General features: G+C 52.3%; 1 protein-coding gene across 3 annotated transcripts; it reads left to right on the forward strand.

Moving 5' to 3' along the window:
* The first annotated feature begins 6,380 nt into the window (after positions 1 to 6,380).
* Positions 6,381 to 24,181, forward strand: TNS4 (tensin 4). 3 transcript variants are annotated; one of them, XM_087826604.1, is made up of 13 exons: positions 6,381 to 6,819; positions 13,049 to 13,472; positions 14,556 to 14,980; positions 17,311 to 17,397; positions 17,703 to 17,828; positions 18,966 to 19,058; positions 19,154 to 19,231; positions 20,254 to 20,329; positions 20,830 to 20,834; positions 21,199 to 21,367; positions 22,053 to 22,121; positions 22,370 to 22,396; positions 23,143 to 24,181. In XM_087826604.1, exons 1-13 carry the CDS (start codon positions 6,381 to 6,383, stop codon positions 23,282 to 23,284), a joined length of 2,160 nt encoding a protein of 719 aa, XP_087682730.1. In that variant the 3' UTR covers positions 23,285 to 24,181. The 3 variants fall into 3 exon arrangements, with proteins under 3 accessions (XP_087682730.1, XP_087682728.1, XP_087682729.1); XM_087826602.1 differs by lacking the exon at positions 20,830 to 20,834 and having other exon boundaries at positions 14,556 to 14,983; positions 17,308 to 17,397; positions 20,254 to 20,325; XM_087826603.1 differs by lacking the exon at positions 20,830 to 20,834 and having other exon boundaries at positions 20,254 to 20,325.
* Positions 24,182 to 25,291: the final 1,110 nt, after the last annotated feature.

Raw genomic sequence — 25,291 nt, forward strand, 5'->3', positions numbered from 1 at the left:
TGAGAGAGAAATGTTTGTTGATTGAAGCCACCAGGCTTGTGGTCATTTGTTACAGCAGCCTGAGGAACCTAATACGACACGTTTCAAAAAGTGAAAAGAAAGCAAGTAAAATTGATTTGAGAATATATTTTCTTTAACCCAATATAATACAATATTATCATTTCAACATGTAATTAACATAAAATGATTAACGAGATAGCTTACACTCTTTTTTCGCGCTAAGTTTTTGAAATCTGAATTGCATTTTACACCTATAACTCATCTCACTTCAGACAAACCACACATAACTGATGACTACCATATGGGGCGGCACAGTCCCAACACTCCGTAGGCCTCCAGCCTAGCACCAGCCTGGGATTTGGGGGCCTTGTTTGCCTATAGGTCGTCCTCTCCCACAGACAGCGTGCTCCTCAGGGGCAGGAACTTTGTCCCAGTCACCTCTGAATCCTAGTACCTGAACATAGAGACGCTCAATAAACGTATTTTGAATAAATAAGTACTGGGGTTCTCTCCAAGGAAAAGGCCCTGTTAGAAACTACATTTGTTTGTTTGATGGATGATTGATTTTACCTCTTCTTTACTGAGAGAAGTGTGGGATACATCATCAATAAATAGGCTAGGATTAAAAAAAAAGAAGTCCCCTCAGAATCTCTTCTCTTGGGAGGGCAAATGAAGGTCAAGGTGCCTCTGTCAGCCAAGGACTTGCTGTATTTTGAGGTTGGAAAGAAATGCTGCGAATAAGCCTGTATCTATTAAAGACATTGAATCAATAATAACCTTCCAAAGCAGAAAGCACTAGGCCCAGATGGGTTCTACCGAACATTTATAAGGATGAAAGTATACACACTCTCATCTCCTTCAGAAGACAGGAGCAGAGAATACTCCCTAACTCATTCTCTAAGGCCAGTATTACCCGAATCCTGGGGAAGGAAGGAAGGAAGGAAGGAAGGAAGGAAGGAAGGAAGGAAGGAAGGAAGGAAGGAAGGAAGGAAGGAAGGAAGGAAGGAAGGAAGGAAGGAAGGAAGGGAGGGAGGGAGGGAGGGAGGGAGGGAGGGAGGGAGGGAGGGAGGGAGGGAGGGAGGGAGCGAGGGAGGGAGGGAGGGAGGGAGGGAGGAGAGGGAGGTGGGGAGAAAGTCAGGGCGGGAGGGGGTAGGCAGGCAGACTCTGTGAGGTGGCTGAGGCTGGAATCAATGTTCCTGGAATGAGCTTAAGGCAAAAGAAGTGGTCAAGTGTGAGTCAAAAAAGCTAAACCTGCCAAGAGAGACTGTAATCCTCAGACACAGGATCATAAGCCCAAGGACCACCAACCTCCTCCGGCCCTAAAGAATTACTGCCAAGATCGTTCTGGGTGCCAGGCCCCAGGAAGGCAGCCAGGGCTAACACCAAAACCACCACAATCCTGGCCCCACACTTTGCCTCCCTGGAACCTACCCCTTCCACCCAAGAAACTCAGCAGCTGTCTCTCCAACCCCCACTACATGCAGTGCACCGCACCTGGCACCTGCACCCACCCCAAGGGAGGGACACCATTTTCTTTATTCAAAGATACAACTGCTCAACAAGCCATGTGCCATCTGGGCTGCATGGACAAACAGGGCCACGTTCTAATGCCACCATCAGGAAGGAGCACCTGTTCACAACTTTACACATCTTTGCTTACTGGCCTCTGGTGACACTGCTTCACCCTGCCTCCTAGAAGCCACAGGGCATCAAAAACTTTAAGGCCAGAAGTCTTTCCACTGCACATAATCAGGGTACTGGGATTAGCCACTGCTGGGATCAGCATGAGTCCCTGAGCCGGAGACTCCCGGCTCCCCCACTTCATTCAGACCAACTTGTCCAGTTGGGTGCCCCTCACAGCACTCTGGGACCCTGGCACAGGACAGGGAGGGAGTTGGAGCCAGGGAGAGGGAATGCCCAGACTTTCAGACTTCCTGCCATGCGAACTTTCACCCCGGGGGCCAGACCAAACTATGCCAAGGGACAGCCGTGAGTGAATGAATGAAGCGAAGCATAGCTCCAAGCCCCTCCTTAAAGCCCTCCAGACACTCAGAGCTTCCCCACTTTGAGTTAAAAGCCCTGTTCCCAGATTAAGAAGAAAAACAAAAGAAGACCTTTGCCCAGCCTTAATTCCAGTGAACCCCTACCCCATGCTGCACAGGGTGACCCACCCAGATAACACGGGACAGAGCTATGGGAAGGGTTACCTGCCCATGGGGCATTCTGCTTTCCCAAGGTCAAGGACCTCGCTCTCTGCAAGCTCTGCCAACCCAAGTCCCTCCCCTGGCTGGCACGTGGTGAAAGGAATGCCCACAGCCAGCACACCTTGGTCTTAAACAAGTCCCTGCCCAACCAAGCAGGGCTCCCCTGGGCATGTGCTGCACGTGGGGGCAAGGCAGGGGCGGGAGGGCAGGGCAAGCAGGGAGCTTGGGAGCCCCTCTCACACACCCAGCCGCAGCCCTCCTCAGGCCCGGCCAGGCCAGGCCGCCACCCAGTGCTTCCCTTCCTTGTGCTGGGGCCAACCCCACCTGAGCCGTCCAGGCGCGGGAAGGGTGGAGCCTGCCAACCGTTGGCCACGTGTAGGGCCCCGAGGGGAGGAGGGAGGGCAGGATAGTGGGTGCTCTTAAGTCTGAGGTGAATTGCGCCTCCCTTTACTCCCCACCTGGCCTCTGAGCTGTCTTGATCCCAGGAGCCAGGAGTGAATGCAGCTGCCCGTCTGCCCTGGACACCAGGTAGGTGCCTTTATTCTTTAGGGAAAGGGAGCCTCAGCACCTTCCCAGCCCTGACTTGGTTAACCCTTTGCCCTCTGCTTCTCCACTTGGGGGTCCCCGGCTCCGAGTGAAGGTGGAGAGAACTGGGGAAGAGGCTGTGGATGAGACAGATGTCTCAGGACCACGGACCTCAGAGGTTAGTGCTTTGAGGGAGCAAATCTGCACCCTCAGTGAACAGATGGCAACCAAGGTGCAAGGAGGGGAAGAGGTTTACCCGAGGTCACAGAGACTTGGGAAGGGAGTGGGCACAGAGCCAGGCCTCCTGCCTCCCGGCCTGGCCCTGAGCCCTGGTGCTAGGCCCCCCAGGCTTCTAGAATTCCAGATGTGGGGACCATGGCCTTCGTCGTCCCTGTGGTCCCTGTGGTCCCTGTGGTCCCTGGATCTGGGTGGAGGAGATGGGACAATTAGAAGCCACTCTTCCAGGATGGGGGCTGAGTAGGGGGGTTGGGCTATTGAGGCAAGGGGCTTTTGGGGAGACTCAGACTTCACTCTCTTTCACCCTCTCCCTTCGCTGACCTGGGTTTGTAGGAGAGAGGAGAGGTTGGCAATGAAGCAGAAGAGGAGATATGCCAAGGTAGCAGGATCTCCCCCCTCCAGAGCCCTTGGGAACAAAGAAAGAGATTTGAGTCCAAATCTGAAGGGGGAATGGGTGGGAGGAACTTTAGGGCTGAGCTGGCTGGAGCCCTCCCTGCCCACTATACACCTCCACCCTACCCCCTACACACACACAGTCCTGCGCCCCAGGGACCCTCCTCTGCCCCTCAGAGCAGGAAAGAAAGAGCTAGCAAAGTGCGCTGGTTGGGGCAGAATGTGCAGGAATAAAGGAGTGAGCCCAGCCCCTGCTCGGGAGGTCCAGGGTGACTCAGGGACTGTTACAAGTGAGAAGAGTTTGGAGAAGAGCCCCCCAGGCCTGTCCCTTGGGCTCCAGAATCCCAGGAGAAGGGGTGAAAGGGGTCCTAAATCTATAAAGAGGCATAGGGTGTGAGAGCCTCCACCACCCAGATTCAAGCTCCAATCCCACCACCAGGTTCTGTGGGCTGTATAACATTGGGCAAGCAAATACCTTAACCTCTCTAGGCCCCCAGTAAGAGTACCCTCCTCACAGAACCACTGAGAAAATGAAATGAGTAAGTTTGAGTACATATCTGTTATTATAATAGCCCTATTATATAGATGGGACAACTGAAGTCTAAAGAGGAAAGGATATTGTCCAGGGTGGCACAAAAGCAGTTTCCAAATCAGTTTGCAGGCATTCTGCATCTTAATCCTGGGGGGAGACCCAGGCCCCCTATGAACTCCCACTCCATAAAGTCAATAAGCTCAGCCTCCTCTGCAGGGCCCAGACAAAAACCCTGCAGGGCACGCTGCCGCAGCCGAGATCCTGCCCCAGCAAACCCAGGCCTCTTGGAGCATGTGAGGAAAAAGCCGCAGCTCCTTGTCCTCAGCTGCCCCCAGAAAGGAGCTCAGAGGCAATTCCCTTCCACTGCCATTTATAGACACGCTTCAGGAGCCTGGCATGCACCACCCCCTCCAGAACCCGGCCAAAGAGAAGTCTGGCAGGGGCCTACAGGAGTAGTGGAGAAGAGGAGCTGGGCTTTTCTTATTAACTTACTGTGTGACTTGGGCAAATCACATCCCCTCTCTGGACCTCAGCTGTTCTTCTGCATTTGAACATAATGTGATACAAGGAGTTAAGAGTCCAAAGTCCCACAGCCTGGGTTTGAATCCCAGCTATACCACTTTTCTGGGTGTACAGCCCATGCAGATTTCTTAACCTCTCTGAGTCTCAGTATTTTCACCTGTAAAATGGGCTGGTACTAGGGGTGCAGAACTTCCTTGGATTGACACACACAGATCAACTCCTGGCACGTGGTGAATGCCTGATGAATGGGATCTGTTATTATCTATTCTTATGAAGCTGTTGTACTCTAGACAAGCCCTTATTTCTGAGTAGTACTTCTTTCTGAGTAGTATTTCTTTCTGAGTAGTATTTCTGAGTAGTATTTGTCCAACTGCTTTCACAAGCAGCACCTCATTGGCTCCACGTCACTCTCTAGAAGGGTGCAGGGCAGGAAGTCTTACGCCCATCTCACAGATAAGGAAACTATGGGTCAGATTTCACCTTAAGGAACTGTCTGAGCTGGGAATTGAATCTGAATCCTCAGGCTCCTGAGGAGCCTTCATTTCATTTGCCCCAGGCTGGTCTCAGTACCTTGCCCAGCACTGGGGTCTGACTCTGAAGCAGGATGTGATGAAAGCATCTTGGAAAAAGGGTGAAGCAGAGTTGGGGCATTGCTGGTCAAGCAGTGAGACTCGGGGCGTGCAGTGACAGCATGGCCAGCATGTCCCAGCTTCTTACAGTTTTCCTGGCAGCCTCAGTCCTAGAACCGTTTACCTCCTGCCCAGCCCCACCTGTAAGAAATTACTAAGGTGATATTAAGGCTAGACAACAGGAAGAACTTTCCACAGTAAGGAAAACAAGGAAGTTGAGACAGCTCTTTCCTGGATGAGCCCCCAGGGAATGAATATCATTGATGATGTCACTCCCCAGCTCAAAACTGTTCTGTAGCTTCCCCCTTGCCCTCAGGGTTGAGACAGCACTACCGAACCCAGCCTGCCTCCCCCACCCCATCTTTCCCTCCATCTGTCCTACGTTCTCCCTGTTTCCCGGGCAATGTCTCCTCATCTCCCCTGTCTGTCAGCTTTCTGAACCTGCCTCCTCACCCCCACCTGCCTGGCCAGCTAGCTCCTGCTTTTCCTTCTTGACTCCCTTTACATGTTTCTTCTTCCAGGAAGCCCTCCCTGACCTCCCCACCAGTGCCTACAGAGTCCCCTCTGCTTCCCCTCCTCCCTGGTGACACTGTTTAGGATTGTTCACCCACTTACTTGTCTGTTCTACACATTGGCCCACTTGAGGTAGCAGCTAAATGCAGGGGCTCTGACCTCAGGCAGCCTGGGGTCCAGTCCTGCTCTGACACTGGTCAGCCACTCACCCTTGGGCAAGTCACTTACCTCTCTGTGTCTCCATTCTCACATTGTAATATGGTGTAATTATAGTTTTACCTCAGAGGGCTGTTATGAGGATTTTAAAAGACTTTGTGTGTAAACACCAGTGCCTATGCACACAGTAATTACTCAGTAAATATTAGCTAGTATTTATTTAGTAAATGAGGCTAGGACATAGTAGATATTTAATACACTTCTATTGAAGTTATTTTATTTAACAATAACTTGCATAATGCTTAGTATGCATCAGGCACTATTCTCAGCATGTTACAAATATTAACTCATTTTATAGATAAGGAAACTGAGGTACAGAGAAGTTAATTAGCCTGCCCAATGTTATACGGCTAGTAAGTGGTGGAGCCAGGATGCAAACCCAGGCAGTCTGGCTCCAGCATCCATGCTTTTAAATGAATGAATAAATAAATGCCTTTGTTTTTGGGGGGGCGGGGAGGAGGAGGCAGGGGTTCATCTACAAAAGTTACTCAGCTGCCACCCTTGCCCTCTTTCAGATCCTGGGAGCTACTGGTTGGCAAGTGACACCTCTGGGACGTAAGTGAGGCTGGTGGGAAGCCAGAGGTACACCGCTGGGTCACTGTCCCCACCATGTCGCAGGTGATGTCCAGCCCCCTGCTGGCAGGAGGCCACGCAGTCCGCTTGGCTTCCTGTGAGGAGCCCAGGAGGGTCCTGCACCCAGCACCCAACCCTAACCTGCCACCCCAGTGTCCTTACTACACTACAGAGGGCTGGGGAACCCAGGCCCTGATGGCCTCCATGCCCTGCAAGGAGCCCCCCAACAGGCTCCAGCAGGCCCCACAGGCTGGAGCCAAAGCCAGCTGCCTCCTACGGTCCCCTGGTGAGCAAACCTCAGGGGCCCTGGAGGAACTTGATGCCTACATTGACTTATCACTGGAGAGCCTCAACCAGATGATTCTGGAACTGGATCCCACCTTCCAGCTGCTCCCCCGAGGGACTGGTGACCCGTGGGCTGAGCCCACCCAGAGCACTATTTCGAGGAAAAAGAAAGAAGAGCCTGAAGCCTTGGGTAAGGACCAGGGGCACAGTGCCAGGAGCGGGGCTTAGGGGCCAGACCTCATGAAGAAGGAATTTCTGTAGAATCAGAGCAGGAGGCGATGTCTCATGGGGAGATGACATTCAGCCTTCAACAATTTTCCTGTTTCCTCCGGCATATTAAAAGGGTAAATACAAGTTTCCCTCACTATCCACTCTATTTGGCTCCTGAGTTTGGAAAGTGATGGAAACTTGTTTTATGTGGTTTTTCAGAGAATTTAAATAAGATATATATATATATAATTTCCTATAACTCCACTCATTACAAAAGAGCTCGATAAAGGTGGGGTCCCTGAACCTATTCTATGGTGTCTCTCCATAAGTTCTAACCTGGCCCCTTAAAATTTTTGTAGGATTTCTATCTGCACCCCCTGTCCCTGTTTAGGGGAGAATTACTCTAGGGAGGCCCAAGCTGGAAGCAGTGGGGTGGGAGAGGCACAGATTTCAGCCTGTTCAGGGTGGTAACCCTGTTGTGTTTAAGCAGTAGTGTGCTAGTAAATGTTTAACAACTGGCTCCCTGGTGGGGTGAGGGAGAGCCCTGGTAAGAAGCATTTAGCAGTTTCCACAGTGTAAATTCTCCCACCATGGCCAATGTCAAGCTACCGATGTGATGTCCCTGAATGAGGCATTAGAAAGAGATACCCAGGAGCAGGCCATTCTGTAGTATTTACACTGGACCAATACAACAGAGATAAATAATCTTGAGTACGGATCATAGCAAAATCAATGGGATGTAATGAATTTTGAGTATTTATTACCTCTGTTTTTAATATAAGTTATTGCCGCAACCTGCACGGGGAAGTGGGGGATCCTGAGAGGGAGCAACAAGAGATTAAAAAATACACAGAGATATATAAGACAGTCAAAGCTGGGGCCAGGTGGGACACTGCCCTCGGATGGAGAGACAGTGACCCCAAGCAAGCTCAGCGTCTTTATTATATACGTCAAGGTAACAATTCTTCAAGGAAACTGCAGGTAGCTGAGAGGGACAAAAACAATCCCTTGGCAAGCTTGCTCAGAACATACTGGTTTGCTGCACCCAGAACAACATCTTGGGGGTTTTCTATTGTTTTACGCTGCTCCCACTGCACACGGAAGCTGGCACCTGACTGTTGTTTGGCTGATCGCATCTCCTAGCCTTTGGCAGGACACGTTGCACGCAAGCAGAGCTCTGCTCAAGCCAGCGTGTCAGCCTACACCATGGACAGGGGGACCCGTATCCAGGCACTGCTTTGCCTCTGCCCCGGACAAGGTCCCTCAGGGTCTTCAGGGCACAGCCTTGCTCCTGTCCGAGCCCCAGCCAGCTTCCAGGTTCAGCCGCTCTCCACAAGTTATTTCATTGTAATTTTATATTCTTTAATTTTTAATAATGGCTGAGTTTAGCAAACAGCTGGACAAAATCCTGACAGTGTAACAATCAGCTCTCCTGAGCTGGGACAAGCCACCTCCAGTACACCACTGAATCCTAGACGATCTAGAAATCCCTATGTCTGGCTTCAGTTTCCCAAACAAAGAGTTTTAAGAATACTTTGAAAAGGAAGGTCAAGGAGCAGCAGCCCCATTGGACAGGCTGGAAGACTGAGGCTTCCAGGGATTTAAACAATCAGCATGGGTCAAGGGGTGTGCTTAGGACTAGAGATAGAAGTCATCCATTTACTACATCCAGGCACTGTGCTGAGCACTTTATAGTAGAACCTTTAATGCTCCCAACTCACCCCCAGGACATGACTGTTTCATGTTCATTCTACAGATGAGAAAACTGAGGTTGATAGACTTGAGTAAGGAGACAATCTAGCCTAGTCACTAGAGTCAGGCAAACCTTACACAAGCTGTTTACTTCACTTCTTTGTGTCTCTAATTCCTCATCTGTAAAATATAAATGAGTTCTTACCTCAAAGGGTGTTGCAAGGTTTAAAAGAAGTAACATTTGTTGGGTGTTATCACAAATCCTGGCACCTTATGAGTCATTATAAGTGGTAGCTGCTTTATTAAACACCAGGGTTGTGTTTAGAACCAGCCCCAGGACAGGTTCAGGCTCTGGGGTGAAAGTGAGCCCAGCACCCAGGTCCTCCGGCGCCTGGGCTCCTGACCTGCTTTCTATTCCTCCCACCGAGGATTGCCTGCCAGGCCTGTTAAAAGAACTGCATCGAGCCCTCAAGAGTCTTCCTGCTTCTTGAGGCCAGTTCTGGGCATGCCTCTGCAGAGAAGGTGGTTTGGGCCTAATTACCATTGGCAGGAGCAAGCCCTGGGCTTTAATGTTCATGCCCCGAGGCAGGGGTTCCACACACTCAAGGCCAGTGGGGGTGAGACCAGTCTCTGGGGAGCATCCCCATGTATGGGGTTGGGATGTTGACAACTGGGCCCTTCCTCTGAGGGGGCAATGGGCAGTAATAGTCTATATTCTCAGATGCCCTGGGCACGACCTGCCATTATGAGGATGTGCCCACCTGACTCAGGTGTTAGGAAGGCAGCAGTGGTCAGAGTCCTAAAGAAGCCGCTTAGCTTTGTCCCAGTCCCTTCTGATGAAATTTTTAAAAAAAATTCTCTCCTCCAACCTGCACTTGGATACCTGCAATGTCTGGGAGCTCACCACCTCCTGATTTGGCCCAGGCCCCTCAGCTCCCTGTTAGAAAGTTCTTCTGTGCGATCACTGTGCTGAGCTGCACTTTGCTCATGCATCTTGTCCTCCCAAATCCTTCCCCTCAGACCACCACTACTGGTGACAAAGCAAGCTCTCCCTGGCCCAGGGCAGTGGTGAGTTTTTGTCAGGCCACATGCATTCCAGGCAGAGGATCCCCCCTTCATTTGCACTCTCATCTTTCCAACCTTTGGGGTGTTGGAGGGAAGACATTCTATAATTGTGGTGCTAGACAATGTTCACTGTTCCTCTTTCCTAACTTGGCAAAATTAAAAATTAAACTTCGGCAATCCTATGTTGATCCCTCCCCTAAATACAGGCTGGGGCAAAAGTAGGAGCAACTATAAACCTCCTTTTGTCCCACCCTGTGTATACAGAAAGATTTTGGTAATGCATGATTCCAGCATCCACCCTGTGAAGGAACCGGTGATAACTTCATTTCGCAGAGGAGAGCACTGAGGGAAGGGATGGCCCCAGTCACACAGCTAGCGAGTGGTCCAGGTCAGGCCTTGAAGCCCAGGCTTCTGGGCTCCAGCGTCCAAGTCCTTGTCTTTCTCTCTTCCTTGGAGTAGTTTCCCACCCTCCAGGGCTTCCCAGAATAAATCTGTTCAGAGGCCCCACCTCCCCAGTGCTCCAAACCTCCCCCCAGCTCCCCTGTCCCTGCCTCTTGCTTACCTTCCTTCAGGCTTACCCTGGGGGGGAGGGTCCCCATTCCACAGGGAATGTGACTCCTAGAAGCAAACACCATAATCTTTTCTTTACCCTCTCTGCCACCCCTCCCCCTCTTTGGAACAGGCCCCCACATTTCATTTTCCAGCCGTTTCTGCCAGGCAAGGCTGTTTGCCAATCCCAAATGAAAAGTGTCTAATATTGTCTCTGCTCCCCCAACCCACGTGACCCCACCCACCCACCCGGCCTGGTGCTGGTGCCTGCATCCACTGAGCTCTGCTCGGACTTGCCCCATGGGCCCGTAAACAGTGACTGCACCAGGTGATGGGGTGGGGGCCTCCACCTCCCCCGGCCACATCCACCTCAGGGCAAGAGCAGGAGGTGACTCACAGCTCCATTACTCCTCCAGCACTCTCCCCGCTGCTTCCTTCACCCCTCAGCGAGGCTTTTGCTAAGCATTTGGGTGACCCAGTAAGGAAGCAGCCCAGAGCTTCTTCAGACCAACAGACCCTCCCCAAAGCAGCCAGGCACCTTGTCAAAAGGTAAGGCCTTGGGAAAGGGTCCCAAGGAACCCCTCCTCCAGGAAGAGGCCCCCAATCAGAGCACAGGAGCAAGAGGCAGGTTCCTCTCCTCCCTGGCTGTGTGGCATTGGATAACTCACTTAACCTTTCTGAGCCTTGATTTCTCATCTGTTATATGGAATTAATATTTCCTACTTCAATAGAGTTATCATGAGGGCTGAATAAACTAATACAGGTAACACGTTTTGTAACAGTGCTGGCACTCAGCACTTAATAAATACCAGCTCTTATTAAAACTTGCGCAATAAATGTTAGCTCCACTCCCACATTTCTCTGAGCCTCAGTTTCCTCCTCTATAAAAGCAGTGTCTGCTGGCAATGGGCGTAAGGGCCGTTGGGAAGCTTGAAAGGATTATGGGTGTAAACGCTATAAAGTCCTATAAAAATACAAGTTGTGTTTGCCAACCTTCCAGAAGAATCCACCCCATTCCAGGACCTCATTTCTTTCAGAGCCCACAGTACATTGTGCCAAATATTCTCCTCTTGCCCTCAGCAGTGGGACCCACACCTTAGCCAGAGTATTAGCCATCTGGCGAACACTGCCCCCAAAAGCAGACAGGTAGAAGATGCTCCCAGAAGCCCACCATGGGCCAGACTCCAGGCTCCATTCATCTGTGTATTTTACCCTCACCACAACCGTGGGAGGTTGGTTTTAGATCCCCACTTTGCAAATGAGGAAACTGGTTCAGAGGGGTTAGGAAAGTTACTTGATGCCTCTTGGCGGGAAAGTGGCAAAGCCAGGACTCACACCCAGGTTTGTCTGATGACAAAGCCAGGCCTGTGCCTCCACCCTTGGAGCAGCAAGCCCAGGTCAGCCTGCCAGCCCCCCTCATCTGATGCAATCCTACACCCCAACCCTGGCCCAAGCAGGCTCAGACAGAGGCAGTAATGGTGAGCAGAGCCAGAAGCCCTACCCCAGAGCGGGCTGGGGCAGGCAGGGACTCCATAGTCACAGCAGGCGAGGTGCATGTGCCAGAGCCCTAATGGGTGGGAGGCCTGAAGACAGGAGCTGAGGGTGCAGTTTCCTGCTGACTCTGCCCCAGTTTCCATCCCGGGAAGCCAGATGCAGGACTCACAGCCCTGCAGAAACGAGTAGCTCAGCAACCTCCACCTTCCACCTTTGCTGGAACAGCACGGGGGTCAGCTCCCCTCCCCTAGGCCAGGAAGAGGGGTGTCCATCTTCACCATGGGGAGAACAACAGGGCACCCCACTCCAGGGAGGAACATGGTCTGGGGACAAGAGTCCTGGGTGCCCCCACTGGGGCAAGGAAAGAGCTTTGCAGTGAGTCAGCAGCCTGGGCCAAGTTTGATAACCAGTCACTGTACACAAGCTACCAGCACAGCCAGGCCAGGGAGCTCCACAGCTCAGCAATGCCTCAAGCCCTGTCCTCAGCGGGCTCCTGCTCTAAAGCAGAGTTCTCACACTCTAAGGTGGACCCAGATCCCCAGGTTCTTGCTAAAATTGCAGATTCTGACCCAACAGACCTGGGGGGAGCCTGAGATTCTGCAAGTCAGACCAGCTCCAGCGGTAGTGTGCTGCCGGCCGGGACCACAGTGATGATGTTTGATTCACACTGGAATCTCCTGGGGAACTAAACAAACAACCTGAGGCCTGAGCCCACCCCAGAGATGCTGGTTTAATTGGCGCAGGGTGGAATTTGGGCGTTAGGACTTTTAAATGCTCCCTAGGTGATTCCAGGGTGCAGCCAAGCCTTCGCTATAGGTACAGACATAGAAACAGCCTTCACACACCCTGAGTAATAGAGGCATCAGAAGAGATGACTGGCACACTCTGTTAAGCAATCTTTTCAGCCTAGAGAGTGGGGCATACACAAAGGGCTTACTATGTGCCCAATTTTTAAGGGCTTACTATCTGCCAGGTGTGGTGCTGAGCCCCTTACATTCATTTCATTTCATTCATCCTTACTATAGCATCAAGAGGCTTGGCATAGTCACCCCATTTTCCAGGTGTGGAAACTGAGCCTCTAGGTGATGAAGTCATCTGGTCAAGCCACTCAGATAGTAAGTGGCAGAGCCAGATCTGAAACCCAGGTTTGTCTGACTCCAAGGCCTGCGTTCATTCTGCTGCATCTCCTTACCCAAGGGAAGATGTCACATAGACAGGGACTTTGGCCCTGGGCCCTGAAGGTAGAGCTAGGTGCTAACTCTGATTCCAGTGAGTTTCTCCTCTCTGAGCCTCAGTTTTCTTGTCTGTATAAAAGAGGGGGACCAGTGGTCTTCAGGACCCTTTCAGCATTCCTGTCCTATGAGTCCAGGCTCCCGGGTTTCACCAATGCTCTGCTTCTATCTCCAAAGATATAAAGTACATCGAGGTGACCTCCACCACATCAAGGTGTCACGATGGCCCCCAGCACTGCTCCAGCCCATCAGTCACCCCGCCTTTTGGCTCCCCACGCAATGGCGGCCTCCTCCTTTCCAGAGATGTCCCCCGAGAGACTCGGAGCAGCAGCGAAAGCCTCATCTTCTCTGGGAGCCAAGGCGTTGGGCACCAGCGCCCTCCTCCCCCAGCCGGGGCTCCATCCTCTCATCCCCCGCCCTCACCCAGCATCTTCATCCCTTGCACAAGGAGCAAGACCTCGGGCCCCCATGGCTTTGGTTCCCCACTGGTGGCTTCTCCAGGCTTGGAGAAGGGGCTGGGAGGCCCAGCCACACAGCGGGGAAGCCAGGTCTCCGTGGTGTCAGCCAGCCCAGCGACTGATGTCAGCTACGTGTTCGGAAGGTAGGTCACTCCCACCATAGCTTCTGACATCACCTCCACACCTCACACACACACACACACACACACACACACTAAAATCGTAGAAAGGCAGCCTGCTCTGTCTGAGCAAAATCTGGGCGTGCACCAAAAATAAAAGAAAAGATGCTCTCTTCTATGCCATCACAGCCATTTGGATCTCAAGCCTTCCATTTAGAGTATGATGCAATATACAAAAATCTTGATTTGTAGCTACCTTTTGGGAACAGAACCGTTGTATTAATTAGGCCCACTTTAATCCTTTCCAGCCTTCATACAACCCATCTTGAGGAAGGGTTGTTTTTTTAAACCTTAAAAAAGAGATGTAAATAGACTTGGGAGCCCTGGGATGAACCACTCAGGAAAGAAGAACCTCCTTCCTCTGTGTTGCTGGCAAAACCTGCCTGGCGTTATTTACACTCGCCCAGGGCAGTTCTCTGCAGGCCTCACAGTAGAGCTGCACACACACCCATCCTGCCCACGAAGACCAAGCCACTGGACCTCTGGACCCCGCACCAATCCAAAGCCACTGTGCCAAGGCAGCCCCTGGCAAGGAGACTGGGATCCCACAGCCATGCCCACTGGCATGGGCCTCTGATCAGGGAGAGGCCTGGCTGCCTGCAGAGCTGGCCTCCTCCTACTCCTGCCAGGGAATTCCCTCTGCTTTAGAGTGGCTGTGGTCCAGCCCAGGTGCAGCCTGTGTGCAGGGCTCCTGGGGGTGATGGGGTGATGGAGAGGCTAGTGTGACAGCTCAGTCAGACCTGCCTTGGTGGGAAAGCAGAGGGAATCCATCCAGCCTAAATATGACCTGTGGCGGGTCAGCCCATTCAGCTACTTTAATTGACCAAAGACTCTACAGTGGAGGGACATTTCTATATCCGTCAGTGCCTCTTGGGGATCAGGTAGGCATGCCTTTGCTCTGGGCAATAGGGAATGGATTCTGCAGTATTTTATTTGACCAAAGCCATAGACACCCAGGTCACTAAATGACAGAGCCTGGCTCTGGCCCCTGAGTGTCCACCTCAACACCTTAACACTTTGCCCATCTGGTGCTCTCTCCCCTTGTAGCAGCCAATCCCTCCTCCGCTCCAGCATCTCCAGCCATCAGTCTTCTTCTAGGTCCTTGGAAAGCCCTGCCAGCTCTTCCTCCAGCCTCCACAGCCTTGGCCCAGCGTCCCTGTGTACGAGAGCCAGTGACAACCAGGTCCCCAGCAATATCACCCCAAGCATGGGCCAGCCCAGAGCAACCTGTTCTCCACCACTGGCCAAGGAGCATGCCAGCAGCTGTCCCCCATCCATCGCCAACTCCATGGTAGACATACCCATCGTGCTGATCAATGGCTGCCCAGAACCAGGGTCTCCCTCACCCCAGCGAACACCAGGACACCAGGATTTTGTCCGACCTGGAGCTGCTTCTGCCAGCAACCCTTGTCCAGCCACCAGGAGTCACAGCCAGACCCTGCCAGATGCCTCTCCCACCGCATCCCCAGAGGGTATGTTGTAAGCCAATACCTCAAGCACTGTAAGGTTGGGCTAGGCCGTATCCTGCCCGCGAAATCATTTGGTCTGGCCCTGCCAAGGCCTCACCAAAGAGAAGCAGTTCCAGCCATCACATTAGGGGTGAGTTAATTAAATGTTTGACCAAATAAAACAGGCTAATTTTTAAGTTGATAATTTTGTATGGCCCTCTAATGATATTAGAAATATCCAAATGGCCCTTGACAGAAAAAAAGTTCCCCACCCCTGGTAGGAGAACAGACAAAGTACCAGTGGTTTCTTCAATGGCCAGTCAACACATTGATTACCTACTGTGTGCCAAGTACTGTGCCAGGTGGTGAGGACATAGAGGTGAAAACAGTCTAGAAAGAGAGGCCAAGAACAAGGATAACTATACAGTAGGGTAAACACAGGGTAAAGAAATGTTCTAAGTCTTATGGGCCACAGAGGGGAAGAGTGATCCCTTTAGTCTGGAGAACTGGGAAGGCCCCTCAGAGGAAGTGAAATCTTCGCTGGAACTGGAATGTAGATCAGAAGTTCCGTGGCCAGAGCGGGGGGGAGGAAGGGCATCCCCAGCAGAGGGAACAGAGTCCACAGTCATGAAGGTGTGGAGCACATGGCATGTTTAGGAAATGACTGGATTGTCAGGCTGAGGTCATGGAGCGTAATTTGGGGCCAGATTGTAAAAGGCCTTGAACACCAAGCTAAAGAGTAGATTTTACTCTTAGGCAACAGGAGACCTGATATCAGAGTGTCTCAAACAGCACAGTGATTGGGTCAGAGGCTCACGTCAATAGGTCACTCTGGCAGCTGTGAGGCAGGTGATCTACAAGGCCTGGCTGGGCAGGGAGAGCAGTTTCTACTTGGTTCTGTGTGAGTTTTTATCATGAAGTGGTCCAGGCAAGCCTAAACGGAGCCTGAACCAGGGCAGGGCAGGGGGTGGAGGAGAGGGGGCAGAGCCAGGAGACCCTCAGGATATGGAAGCAGCAGACTTGATGACTAACTGGTGAGAGGGAGAGGGAGAGTCAGTCAGTCGTAACTCTGACGTTGGTGTATGACGCGCAGACAGAAGGGGAGAACAGGGCAACAGAGACAATGCATTTCAGTTCAGACAGCTAAAACCACAAACCAGCGAACACCCTCCTTCCCGGAGTCCGTGACTGCAGGCGTCCAAAAGAGCCAAACCAACCACAACCCAAAGCAGCAAACAAAGGCTAAGCCTTAGCACCCCCAGGTGCTCCTCTCCCACAAGCAGAGCCTCCTGCCAAGCCCCAAGGACACTGTCCCTCCTCGCTCTGCCATCTCCTTCCCAGGGCTTGTTTCTCAGCCCTCCCTCAGCCATAGGATGACTATCAAGATCCACGGGGGTGGAGGGGGGATGAAATGCTGACTCATGGGCTGCTCTGTCACACTCACGAAGCCATGTCAATGCCAGCAAAAGAAATGACATGACACATGTGCCCCTGAATCTGCTCTGACCCTTTTCCTAGGACAAATCATTTGCAGATTTTAATACAGTTTTTGTGAGTTACTCTCAACCAGCCACAACACACCTTTTCAAGATGCTGAAATTAAGAACCATTGCTCTCTGCCTTAGGGACCCTGACAACGGGTATTTTGGCATCTCAAAGAGTGCATTTACTTAGTGTGGTGATAGTCCCATCCTGGTTTGGTGATGCCCGAGGATATCACTAATTATACCCTGGGATCTTATCAGATTCTGCAAAATATTCTCACAGCAAAATTCATTGTAACTTCACAAGCTATTGGAGCATAATATACTGTCAGGAGTTTTTTGGTTCCCTCAGTCCCCTCTGGGCTTTAGGAGCAAAACAGTTGTCCCAAGTCAGTCAGGAATCCCATCTCCTGACCTCTGAGCATGTTTGTCTGCCCAGATCTGCTGTTTTCCTTTCTTTTACCTCTTCTTTCATTTTCTTTCCCCTGAATATATCCCTAAAGAACGTGTAGGATTATTAAGGGGGAGGAGAGTGTAAAATAAAACAAATGATGCATCTCAGAATCCCTTATTTATCCCTTACTTCGGTCGCCAGAAGGCAACACTAGATTTGAGAAACTGTTTCTCATTAAACTGAGGTTTTTATCTGTTTTTGATTTTTCCAAGGATACAAGGGAAGACTCCTAAATCATAAATGCACCAAGCCCCAAAATTCTTCTGTTGAATTTTGCCTCTTTAGGCAGTTGGAGATGCAATGGGGTTGGGATAGGAGAGGGTGGGTTGAATGGGACCACTGGGCAGGGGATGGGGGAGGGTCTCTCAGCTCCTCTTTGTCCAGCCTACAGGGTTCCCCTTCTCTGTTGTCTCCAGGTCCCACCAGGGACATGCAGCCCACCATGAAATTTGTGATGGACACCTCTAAGTACTGGTTTAAGCCAAGCATCACCCGAGAACAAGGTAAAAGAAAACACAGTGTTTCAGGGGACAAGTGACTCAGGAATCAGGTCTGGGTCCTGTGGTCGGAGCCCTGGGTCATGGCAGAGGAGGGAATGGCAAGTGGCAGGTCCAGGGAAGGGTGGTGTCCTGCAGACCTCATGACCCGAGGAAATAGGGCCTGCAGCAGCGATGGGGGAGGTTAGACAATAGAAAGGACTTACTGGGAACAAAAGGTGATTCTGTAACATCTGCTCTATGATGACCCTATGGGGACAGAGGCTGTCCAGGTGGGGCAGTAACAGTCTCTGACCCAAGGATCGTTCCAGCAATTGAGCTGCTGAGGAAGGAGGAGCCAGGGGCTTTCGTCGTGAGGGACAGCTCTTCATACCGAGGCTCCTTCGGCCTTGCCTTGAGGGTGCAGGAGGCCCCCGCGTTGGCCGAGAACCGACCAGGTAGGCGCCCCTCTCTCTGTCCTCACTCAAGGCCTTTCGGAGGCAATGGGGTGTGGTGGGTTCTAGTCCCAGCTCTGCTAGCTTGCAGGGTGACCGTGGGCCAGGCCCACAATGACTCCTGGAGGAGGGTCCACCTCAGCATCGTCCCAGCTGCCCTCCAGCATCGAGGCTCTGTGAGAAGCTCCTTTCACAGCAAGTCTGAGCTGCCTCCACCTCCCCGAGTCCCCAGATTCCCCGCTTAATCTCATGGTGGCAAGAGGGGGAGGCAAGTCCAGCCCCTCTCCAGGCTGCTCTCTTATGGGTGCCCACCTCCCTCCAGACCGGATTTATCTCGAGGGGACCTACTGTAAAAACATGGGTGTGACAGCTTATCACACGCTTTCCCATGGTTTTGCACACGCAGCACACATCGATGGGGCATCCACCCTGCCCCAGGCACTGTGGAGGCACCAGGAGACCTCACTGGGGAAAGAGATTAAAAACAGGTCACTACAGTATGAGGTACCTGGGTCACAGCCCCTCCCTAAACCCATGATTGTGGCTCTTGTACAACAAACAGATGAGGTAACCAAGGCACTGAGAGTTAGCAGATGACCCCCAGAGCAAGTAAGTGATAGAGTGAAAACCCAAGGGTGAAAATCCAGTGGGATGTCTCTACCCTGTGCCTCTAGATCTAAATAAGAAGGTGCCCCCTGGGGTGCATTGGTTATCAGAGAAGCCTTGCCAATGGGCCCAAAGAGAGGGGGAAGCTGTGGGCTGGTGGAGAAAGAGCAGAGAGCATTGTTCACCCTCCAGGGCCAGCTTGACTCCCGCAGGGACCACCTGGAGGACAGTAATAGTGCGTGGGAGGAGGTGGGGAGGGGGAGAGAGCAACCAGGCTAAAGTGTTGAGATTTGATCTAAACTGTCATAGGAAAGCATCCCCAAGGCATCTTAAGACCAACAGAACTGTCTGCTGAAGGGACTGTTGGCACCTCCTTTGTGGGAGGCCTCAGAGATAGGATTCCTACCAGCATCCCAGAGGCAAAAGGATGGATAACTGACCTCTGGATGGACCCTGAGGAGGCGGGTCAGGAGTGGCTAACACGGGGCTCTGGAACTCCCATCCACCTACACGCTTTCTTCTTTCTTTGTCCAGGAGAGGACAGCAGTGACTTCATCCGCCACTTCCTCATTGAGTCTTCCGCCAAAGGGGTGCATCTCAAAGGAGCAGATGAGGAGCCCTACTTTGGTGAGCCCACAGGCCCTGGGTGAGCCCAGCCATCCTGGGCGGGGATGGCAGTCCGGAGAAGGCCTTCTCACGCAGGGCCGCCTGTTTCCTTGCAGGGAGCCTCTCTGCCTTTGTGTGCCAGCATTCCATCATGGCCCTGGCCCTGCCCTGCAAACTCACCATCCCGCAGAAAGGTGGGTCTGGGCCCCAAGGAGGCAACATCTGGGTACCGGGTCTATTTGTTCTCACTGGAAAGGCTCTTAGGCTCACCTTATTTATGGATTATTTTAGTGTCATGGTTAAAGGTGCATGCCCTATGGTCCGTCAACATCTCCACTTCCTAGCTATGAGAATTTGAGAATGTTTATCCCTCTGAGCCTCAGTTTCATCATCTGTGAAATGGGGACAACCGTTATCATACCTACCTATCGAACTGGTGTGGGGATAAAATGAGACAACTCAGGCAAGGCTCTTAGTGCAATGCCTGCCACAGAGTGGATGTTTGATAAATAGTAACCTTCTTTGAGAGGGGGAGCATAAATTAGCTGATTTGGGGAGGTTTGGTTTATTTCTTCCTGGTCTAACATTTATTGGGCACTCCCTCATTCATTTATACCTCACTACAACCCTGTGAAGTGATGTTGCCTTTACCCCATTTAATAGATAAGAAAAGTAGGGTTGGAGGCATTAGGTTACTCACCCAAAGGCACACAGAGGCAGGCCTCAAGCCCAGATCAGGAAGTGCCCTCCAGAGTTTACAGCCCAGCCCCACCCCTGATGGAGCCAGTCATCTGGGGTGTGCAGGGGGAGCAGTGAGGGGCCTTCTGGGAGAGGAAGCAAGGACAGGGGAGCCTCTGGTGGAATGATGGCAACACTCTCCCTACTTTCAGCAAAGAAAGGCCTGGGGTTAGTGTGGATGGGAAGAAGTGAGGGAGTCAGGGGCCTCTGAGGACCAGGTCACTGCAGCTGTCCAGGGGCTGGAGGAGTGAGAGGGGGAAGGAGGGATCAAAGGCTTGCAAGCTGGGCGCTGGGGAGCTCAAAGTGGCTCGGTTTCCCTGATTACGGTAATCACACCTGGTTTCTCAGCCCAGTCACTTCCTGAAGGCATGGGCGGAGGTGGAGATGTTCAAAGGGATTAATGAGGCCTGTTCTTATGAGAGGGGTCCATTCACTCCACCCTCCGCCCCTCCGGGCCTGTTTCTTTACTTTGGCTCAGAACTGGGAGGCGGAGACGGAGCCTCAGACCCCTCTACAGACAGCCGGGCCTCCTGCCAGAAGAAATCTGCGGGTGAGTGGTGCGTGGGAGGCTCCAGACTTGGCTGTACCCCCCGAGGGCACTTCCCAGCCCTGCACGCACGCACACACGCATGTCCACACGTGTTTCCCATCACAGCTTTATTTCTTCACCTTTAACAAGGTGCCACATTCCTCCCCCTCCCTGTAAACCAGGAGATGAGAGGCTGCAGGGAGTGGGCCAAGGGAAAGAGGGGCAGCCGAGGAAGGGGGTTGGCAGGCTCACACCCCATCCTCCACACACATAGGCGCATGTGGACATTCTGGGGTCTCTTTGGATCTACAGTATCTGTTCTGGAGGTGGCCTCTGGGTCTGCAATCCTCTGTGAGGTCCTGGGGGTTTCCACAGGGGAAAGGTCCCTCCTCCTCACATCCAGAGGCCATTCACAGGTCAGCACTTGTCTGAGTGACAACTCCTATTATGTGCCCCTGAGCACAATGGTCCCCTCCCCATTCCTGTCTTCTCTCCCTTCTCTCAACAATAAACCAGGGTTCCAAGGGCAGGTGGGGGCGGAGGCAGCACCAGACATGGGTCTGGACAGAAGGAAGGTTTGCCTGGATGCCCCAACACACAGGACAACGTTCCCCTCCCTTCCCCCTCCACTGCCCCCACCTGGAGGGCCAGGGGCTAGGGCAATGCAAAGCAACAGATGATCCCAAAGTCCTCTGGGGTTGGCCTCAAATTAAAATCACCCACAAAGTCTCTGTCTGTTTGCCTGGTGGCTCAAAGAGGAGCCCTACTGGATTTCTGAAAAAAAAAGGCCACCCTGTCCCCTGGCTCTGGGCAGAGGAAGGACCAGGGCCTGGGTGACCTCTACCCATCCCATGGATCCTGACAGGGCCCCAATGCAGTATCTGCATCCCACAGGCTGCCACGTCCTGTACCTGAGTTCTGTGAGTGTGGAGACCCTGACCGGAGTCCTGGCTGTGCAGAAGGCCATCTCAACTATCTTGGAGAGGGACATCCTCCCCACACCCACCGTGGTCCACTTTAAAGTCACCGAGCAGGGCATCACCCTAACTGACGTCCAGAGGAAGTAAGGGACTTCCCTTACCCTGGGGCTGCAGGTCTGGGCAGGATGAGCTGGAGGGAATGGCCAAGGTGGTTTTAGATCAATGATGAAGGCAGAATTCAGTGTCCTGGACCCAGTGGGGTCAGTGACATGCTGAGTGACTCTGGGCAAGTTATCTGCCTTCATTGAACCTCACTCCAATGACCCCCTGTCACCAAAGTCCCCTTTCGCTGTGACTGATGGAGATGGAGCCAGCCAGCATTCGTTGGTCATTGACTAAGTCTGCATCCACTGATAGAACATCCACCAGCCAGACTCTGACTGACCACTGAGACTCAGTGGGGTGTGGTCCCTCCTTCCCTGGGCTTAGAGATTTACAGCCTAGCAGGACCTGGTCCTGGGCTGGGGAAACAAAGATGACCACCAAGATGTAATTTCTATCCTCAAAGAGTTAAATAACATGGTGGGCAGGGAGCAGGAAGGGGCTAGAGAACCCCAATATGTAGGGCAGACACGTGGCAGAAGCACTCCACAAAAGGAGAGAAGTACAGACATGTGTCCCAGGGCCCAGCGGTGGGAAAGGTGACCGCAGGCTATAAGGGGTCCAACTGGGAGGCTTCTTGGAGGACAGTGAGCTAGAGATGATGGAGGCAGACATGACCCTGGGATAGGCTCTTACCAGTTCCCCTTCTCTCCTGCCTCTTCCCAGGGTATTTTTCCGGCGCCATTATCCCCTCACCACCCTCCGTTTCTGTGGCATGGACCCCGAGCAACGGAAGTAAGTTCAAGGTTGGGCCAACTGAAGAAGGCCATTCAGGGCCTGGCTGCCCCCTGAAGTTTCCTTCTGGCTCTGGGATTGAGATCCCAGAAAGATCCTGTGAACCTCAGGGGCCAAGAGCAACAGAAGGAGGGGAAGGTGGGGTATGGTGGGGGTGGGGACACAGCTGACCCTTCTCCCTGCTCAGCTGGAGTCCGTGGCATGAAGCAAAGCCTCAGTACTCACTACTACCGTGTTCCTTCCCACAGGTGGCAGAAGTACTGCAAGCCCTCCTGGTAAGGCCTTCCTGTCTGTCTGCTCAGTCAGTCTCCATAACAGATCTCCCCGAGGCAGAGCCCCCAACCCAACATGGGGAGGGAATTAGAGAAAGAGGGAGCCCATAGTTTTTGTGGGGTTTTTAATTTTTAAAAATTTTTTTCTAATATATCTTCATTTATTTCAGAGAGAGGAAACAAGAGGGAGAGAGAGATAGAAGCATCAATGATGAGAGAATCATTGGTTGTCTGCCTCTTGCATGCCCCCTGCTGGGGACTGAGCCCTGACTGGGAATCGAACCACAATCTCCTGGATCATAGGTCGATGCTCAATCACTGAGCCACACCGGCCAGGCAGGAGCCCATGGTTTTGATGGGGGCAGCACAGGCCCTGGCCCTCAGGAACCTCCAGTCTGATAGAGGAGACACAGGCTCTAACCTCAGGGAGCCGTAATCTGTAGGAAGGTTCCCATCTGATGACCAAGACATATCCTTGCCCTCTCCACTCTGATGGGGAATACTCAGGTCCTGTCCCCAGGGAGCTCAATTTCAAAATGAGAAAAACCCAGATCTTGAACTCAAGGGTCTCCCAGGCTGACAGGGGAGACACATACACCCCCTCCCAGATAGCTCCCACCGTAATAAGGTACCTGGGCCACTTGGCTAGGGAAGGAGCAGGGAGGAACACTGTGGGATGAGTTCCCCCCTCCCGGCCTGGTGCCTCCCTGGGTCCCCCCCTCCTCACTTAGGCTGCCTTCTCCCACCAGGATCTTTGGGTTTGTGGCCAAGAGCCAGACCAACTCACAGGAGAATGTGTGCCACCTCTTTGCGGAGTATGACACAGTCCAGCCAGCTTCGCAGGTCATCAACCTGGTGGGTGCTCTGCTGCAGGATGCAGAACGGATGTAGGGAGGATCTCCCTGCATATGTTCCCAGATATCCCAAGCGACTTGCTCAGAAATCCCCTCTGCCTCCTGAACAAGCAGCTGTAGCCACACTGCTGGACCAACGTATTGAACTGAAGGAGAATGGTACTAAGTTGAAACTCTTGAACCCACTATGACTTTCATCAGTGCCCTTCATCCAGACACAACCACCACCCCCGGGCCTCAGTTTCCTCATCCATGAAAGGAGGCCCAAAGACAGGATCAGCTATTCTTCTCAGACTTTGGTGGGCATCTGAACAAGCTCCCTGTGATTCTGAAGCACACTCACATCTGAGGACCCCACATGAAAACAGCCTCTGAGGACACCTGACTCCATCAGCCTGGACACTACTGACACAGCAACCTGAACTAGAGACCTGTGACCCTGTTTCACAGCAAACAGCCGGTGCTGGGTCGGACTGAGTGGCCCTGGCCAGAGTCAGGATCAAGGGAGGGATGGACTGACTCTCTTTCCCTCCATATCTGTTCCTTTCCCCACCTCCCTAAAGGCTTCTCGGGCAGCTATCCCAGGACAAGGCTGAATCCCTTGCCCTGGATTCTTCAGGCCAAGTGGCCAATGTTGGAGCAGCTTAGCAAGGGGGAACTTGCTCCCAGGGTCAGAGCCAACCCAGCTGTCCCCACGTTCTTGATGTCTAATCCCCTCCATTGCAAATGAATGTCAAAGTCCCATCTTTTCTTTTAATTTTTTGGTAAGCAAGTGTCCCCCTGCTGGTGTCACAGCTGCTCTAGTGTTGCTCATGTAACCCACACCTGTCATGGGGACAATGAGTTCCCTGCTCTCCAAAGCAGACGCAAGGGTCAGCTCTCTCTAGTTCTGCCTCAGCTCCAGTCGTTCTGAGTCCTCCTGCCTCCCAACACACACACACACACACACACACACACACACAGAGCCCTGTACAGTGGCGTGACATCAACTAGCCCTACAGCCACACAGGGGCAGCAGAGAGTCAAGAACGCAAACCAAGCAGCCCACTCCAAGAGTCTTGGAGAAGCTTCACGTTCTTTACTGCCCCCACCCCCACCCCCACCCAATCCTCCAGAAGCTGGGATAGTTTTTCTAGCAGGCCTGGGGTCCTAAGGAAACCATACCATGAGGGTGGAAAGGGAAACCCAGAGAAGAAGCCCACTTTTGTTCTATGAGGAACGAGTACCTGCCCCCTCCCAGCTGAGGGCCTTGCCAAAGCATCATTATCTTTGGCCAGAGTTGGGCCTGACAGGTTATGATTTCAACCCAGGAAACCAAACCAGACTGAAGTTGCCCTGGGTTGCCAGGACCACCTGAGACCAGCCTACCCAGCCTGTGGTAAGGCACTGCCCTACCCCCAGAGACTGCAGAATGCTAGAAAATTTCCTCAAGGTCACAGTGCCCAAGTTCTCAAGGTCACAACTTGGGGTCTGGCAGAGAGCCCTCCATATACCCATGGGTGCCTGTGTATCTCCCATCACAGAAAATAAAATGTCTGTTTTTGCAAAACAGTTGATTCTGAGGCATTCAGTACTGTACCCTCAGAGATGGAGACCTGAACAGAGAAGGGGACCTGAGCTGGCAGGTGGTGGCTGTGTCTTAGAGGAGACCACCTATGCCACACTCCCACATCCCTGGCCACAGCAGTACAGTCTCCACTGGCTTCCACTTCATAAGCCATCGCCCAGACCGTGTTGTGTCTCCCACATCTCTTTCCTACCACTCCGCCAGGAAGACAGAGAGTTGACATTTCCCCTGTGTCCCAGGGCAGGAGGGGGAGAAACAGGGAAAACAGACTTTACCCATTTGGAAGGAATGAGGGTAATGTTACCAAGTAGACAACATCTCAGTTGAGTCTTCAAAGATGAATAGGAGTTCAGCACGCAAAGAAGGGAAGAAATCAACTTTTATTAGGGGGTCCTATATACTAAGTACAATGTGAGACACATCATATTTGCTTAATCCCATTTTACACATTAGAAAACTGAGATTCACATGGTTAAC

Source organism: Miniopterus natalensis, chromosome 17, assembly GCF_054644295.1.
Source record: "Miniopterus natalensis isolate mMinNat1 chromosome 17, mMinNat1.hap1, whole genome shotgun sequence".
NCBI lineage: Eukaryota > Metazoa > Chordata > Mammalia > Chiroptera > Miniopteridae > Miniopterus > Miniopterus natalensis.

Bases quoted from the DNA above. Each gene is read 5' to 3' on its own strand.
- TNS4 (XM_087826604.1), top strand. From the start codon at position 6,381: ATGTCGCAGGTGATGTCCAGCCCCCTGCTGGCAGGAGGCCACGCAGTC. The intron at 14,981-17,310 runs GTATGTTGTAAG...TGTTGTCTCCAG, and splicing joins TCCCACCGCATCCCCAGAGG to GTCCCACCAGGGACATGCAG. The intron at 22,397-23,142 runs GTAAGGCCTTCC...TTCTCCCACCAG, and splicing joins AAGTACTGCAAGCCCTCCTG to GATCTTTGGGTTTGTGGCCA.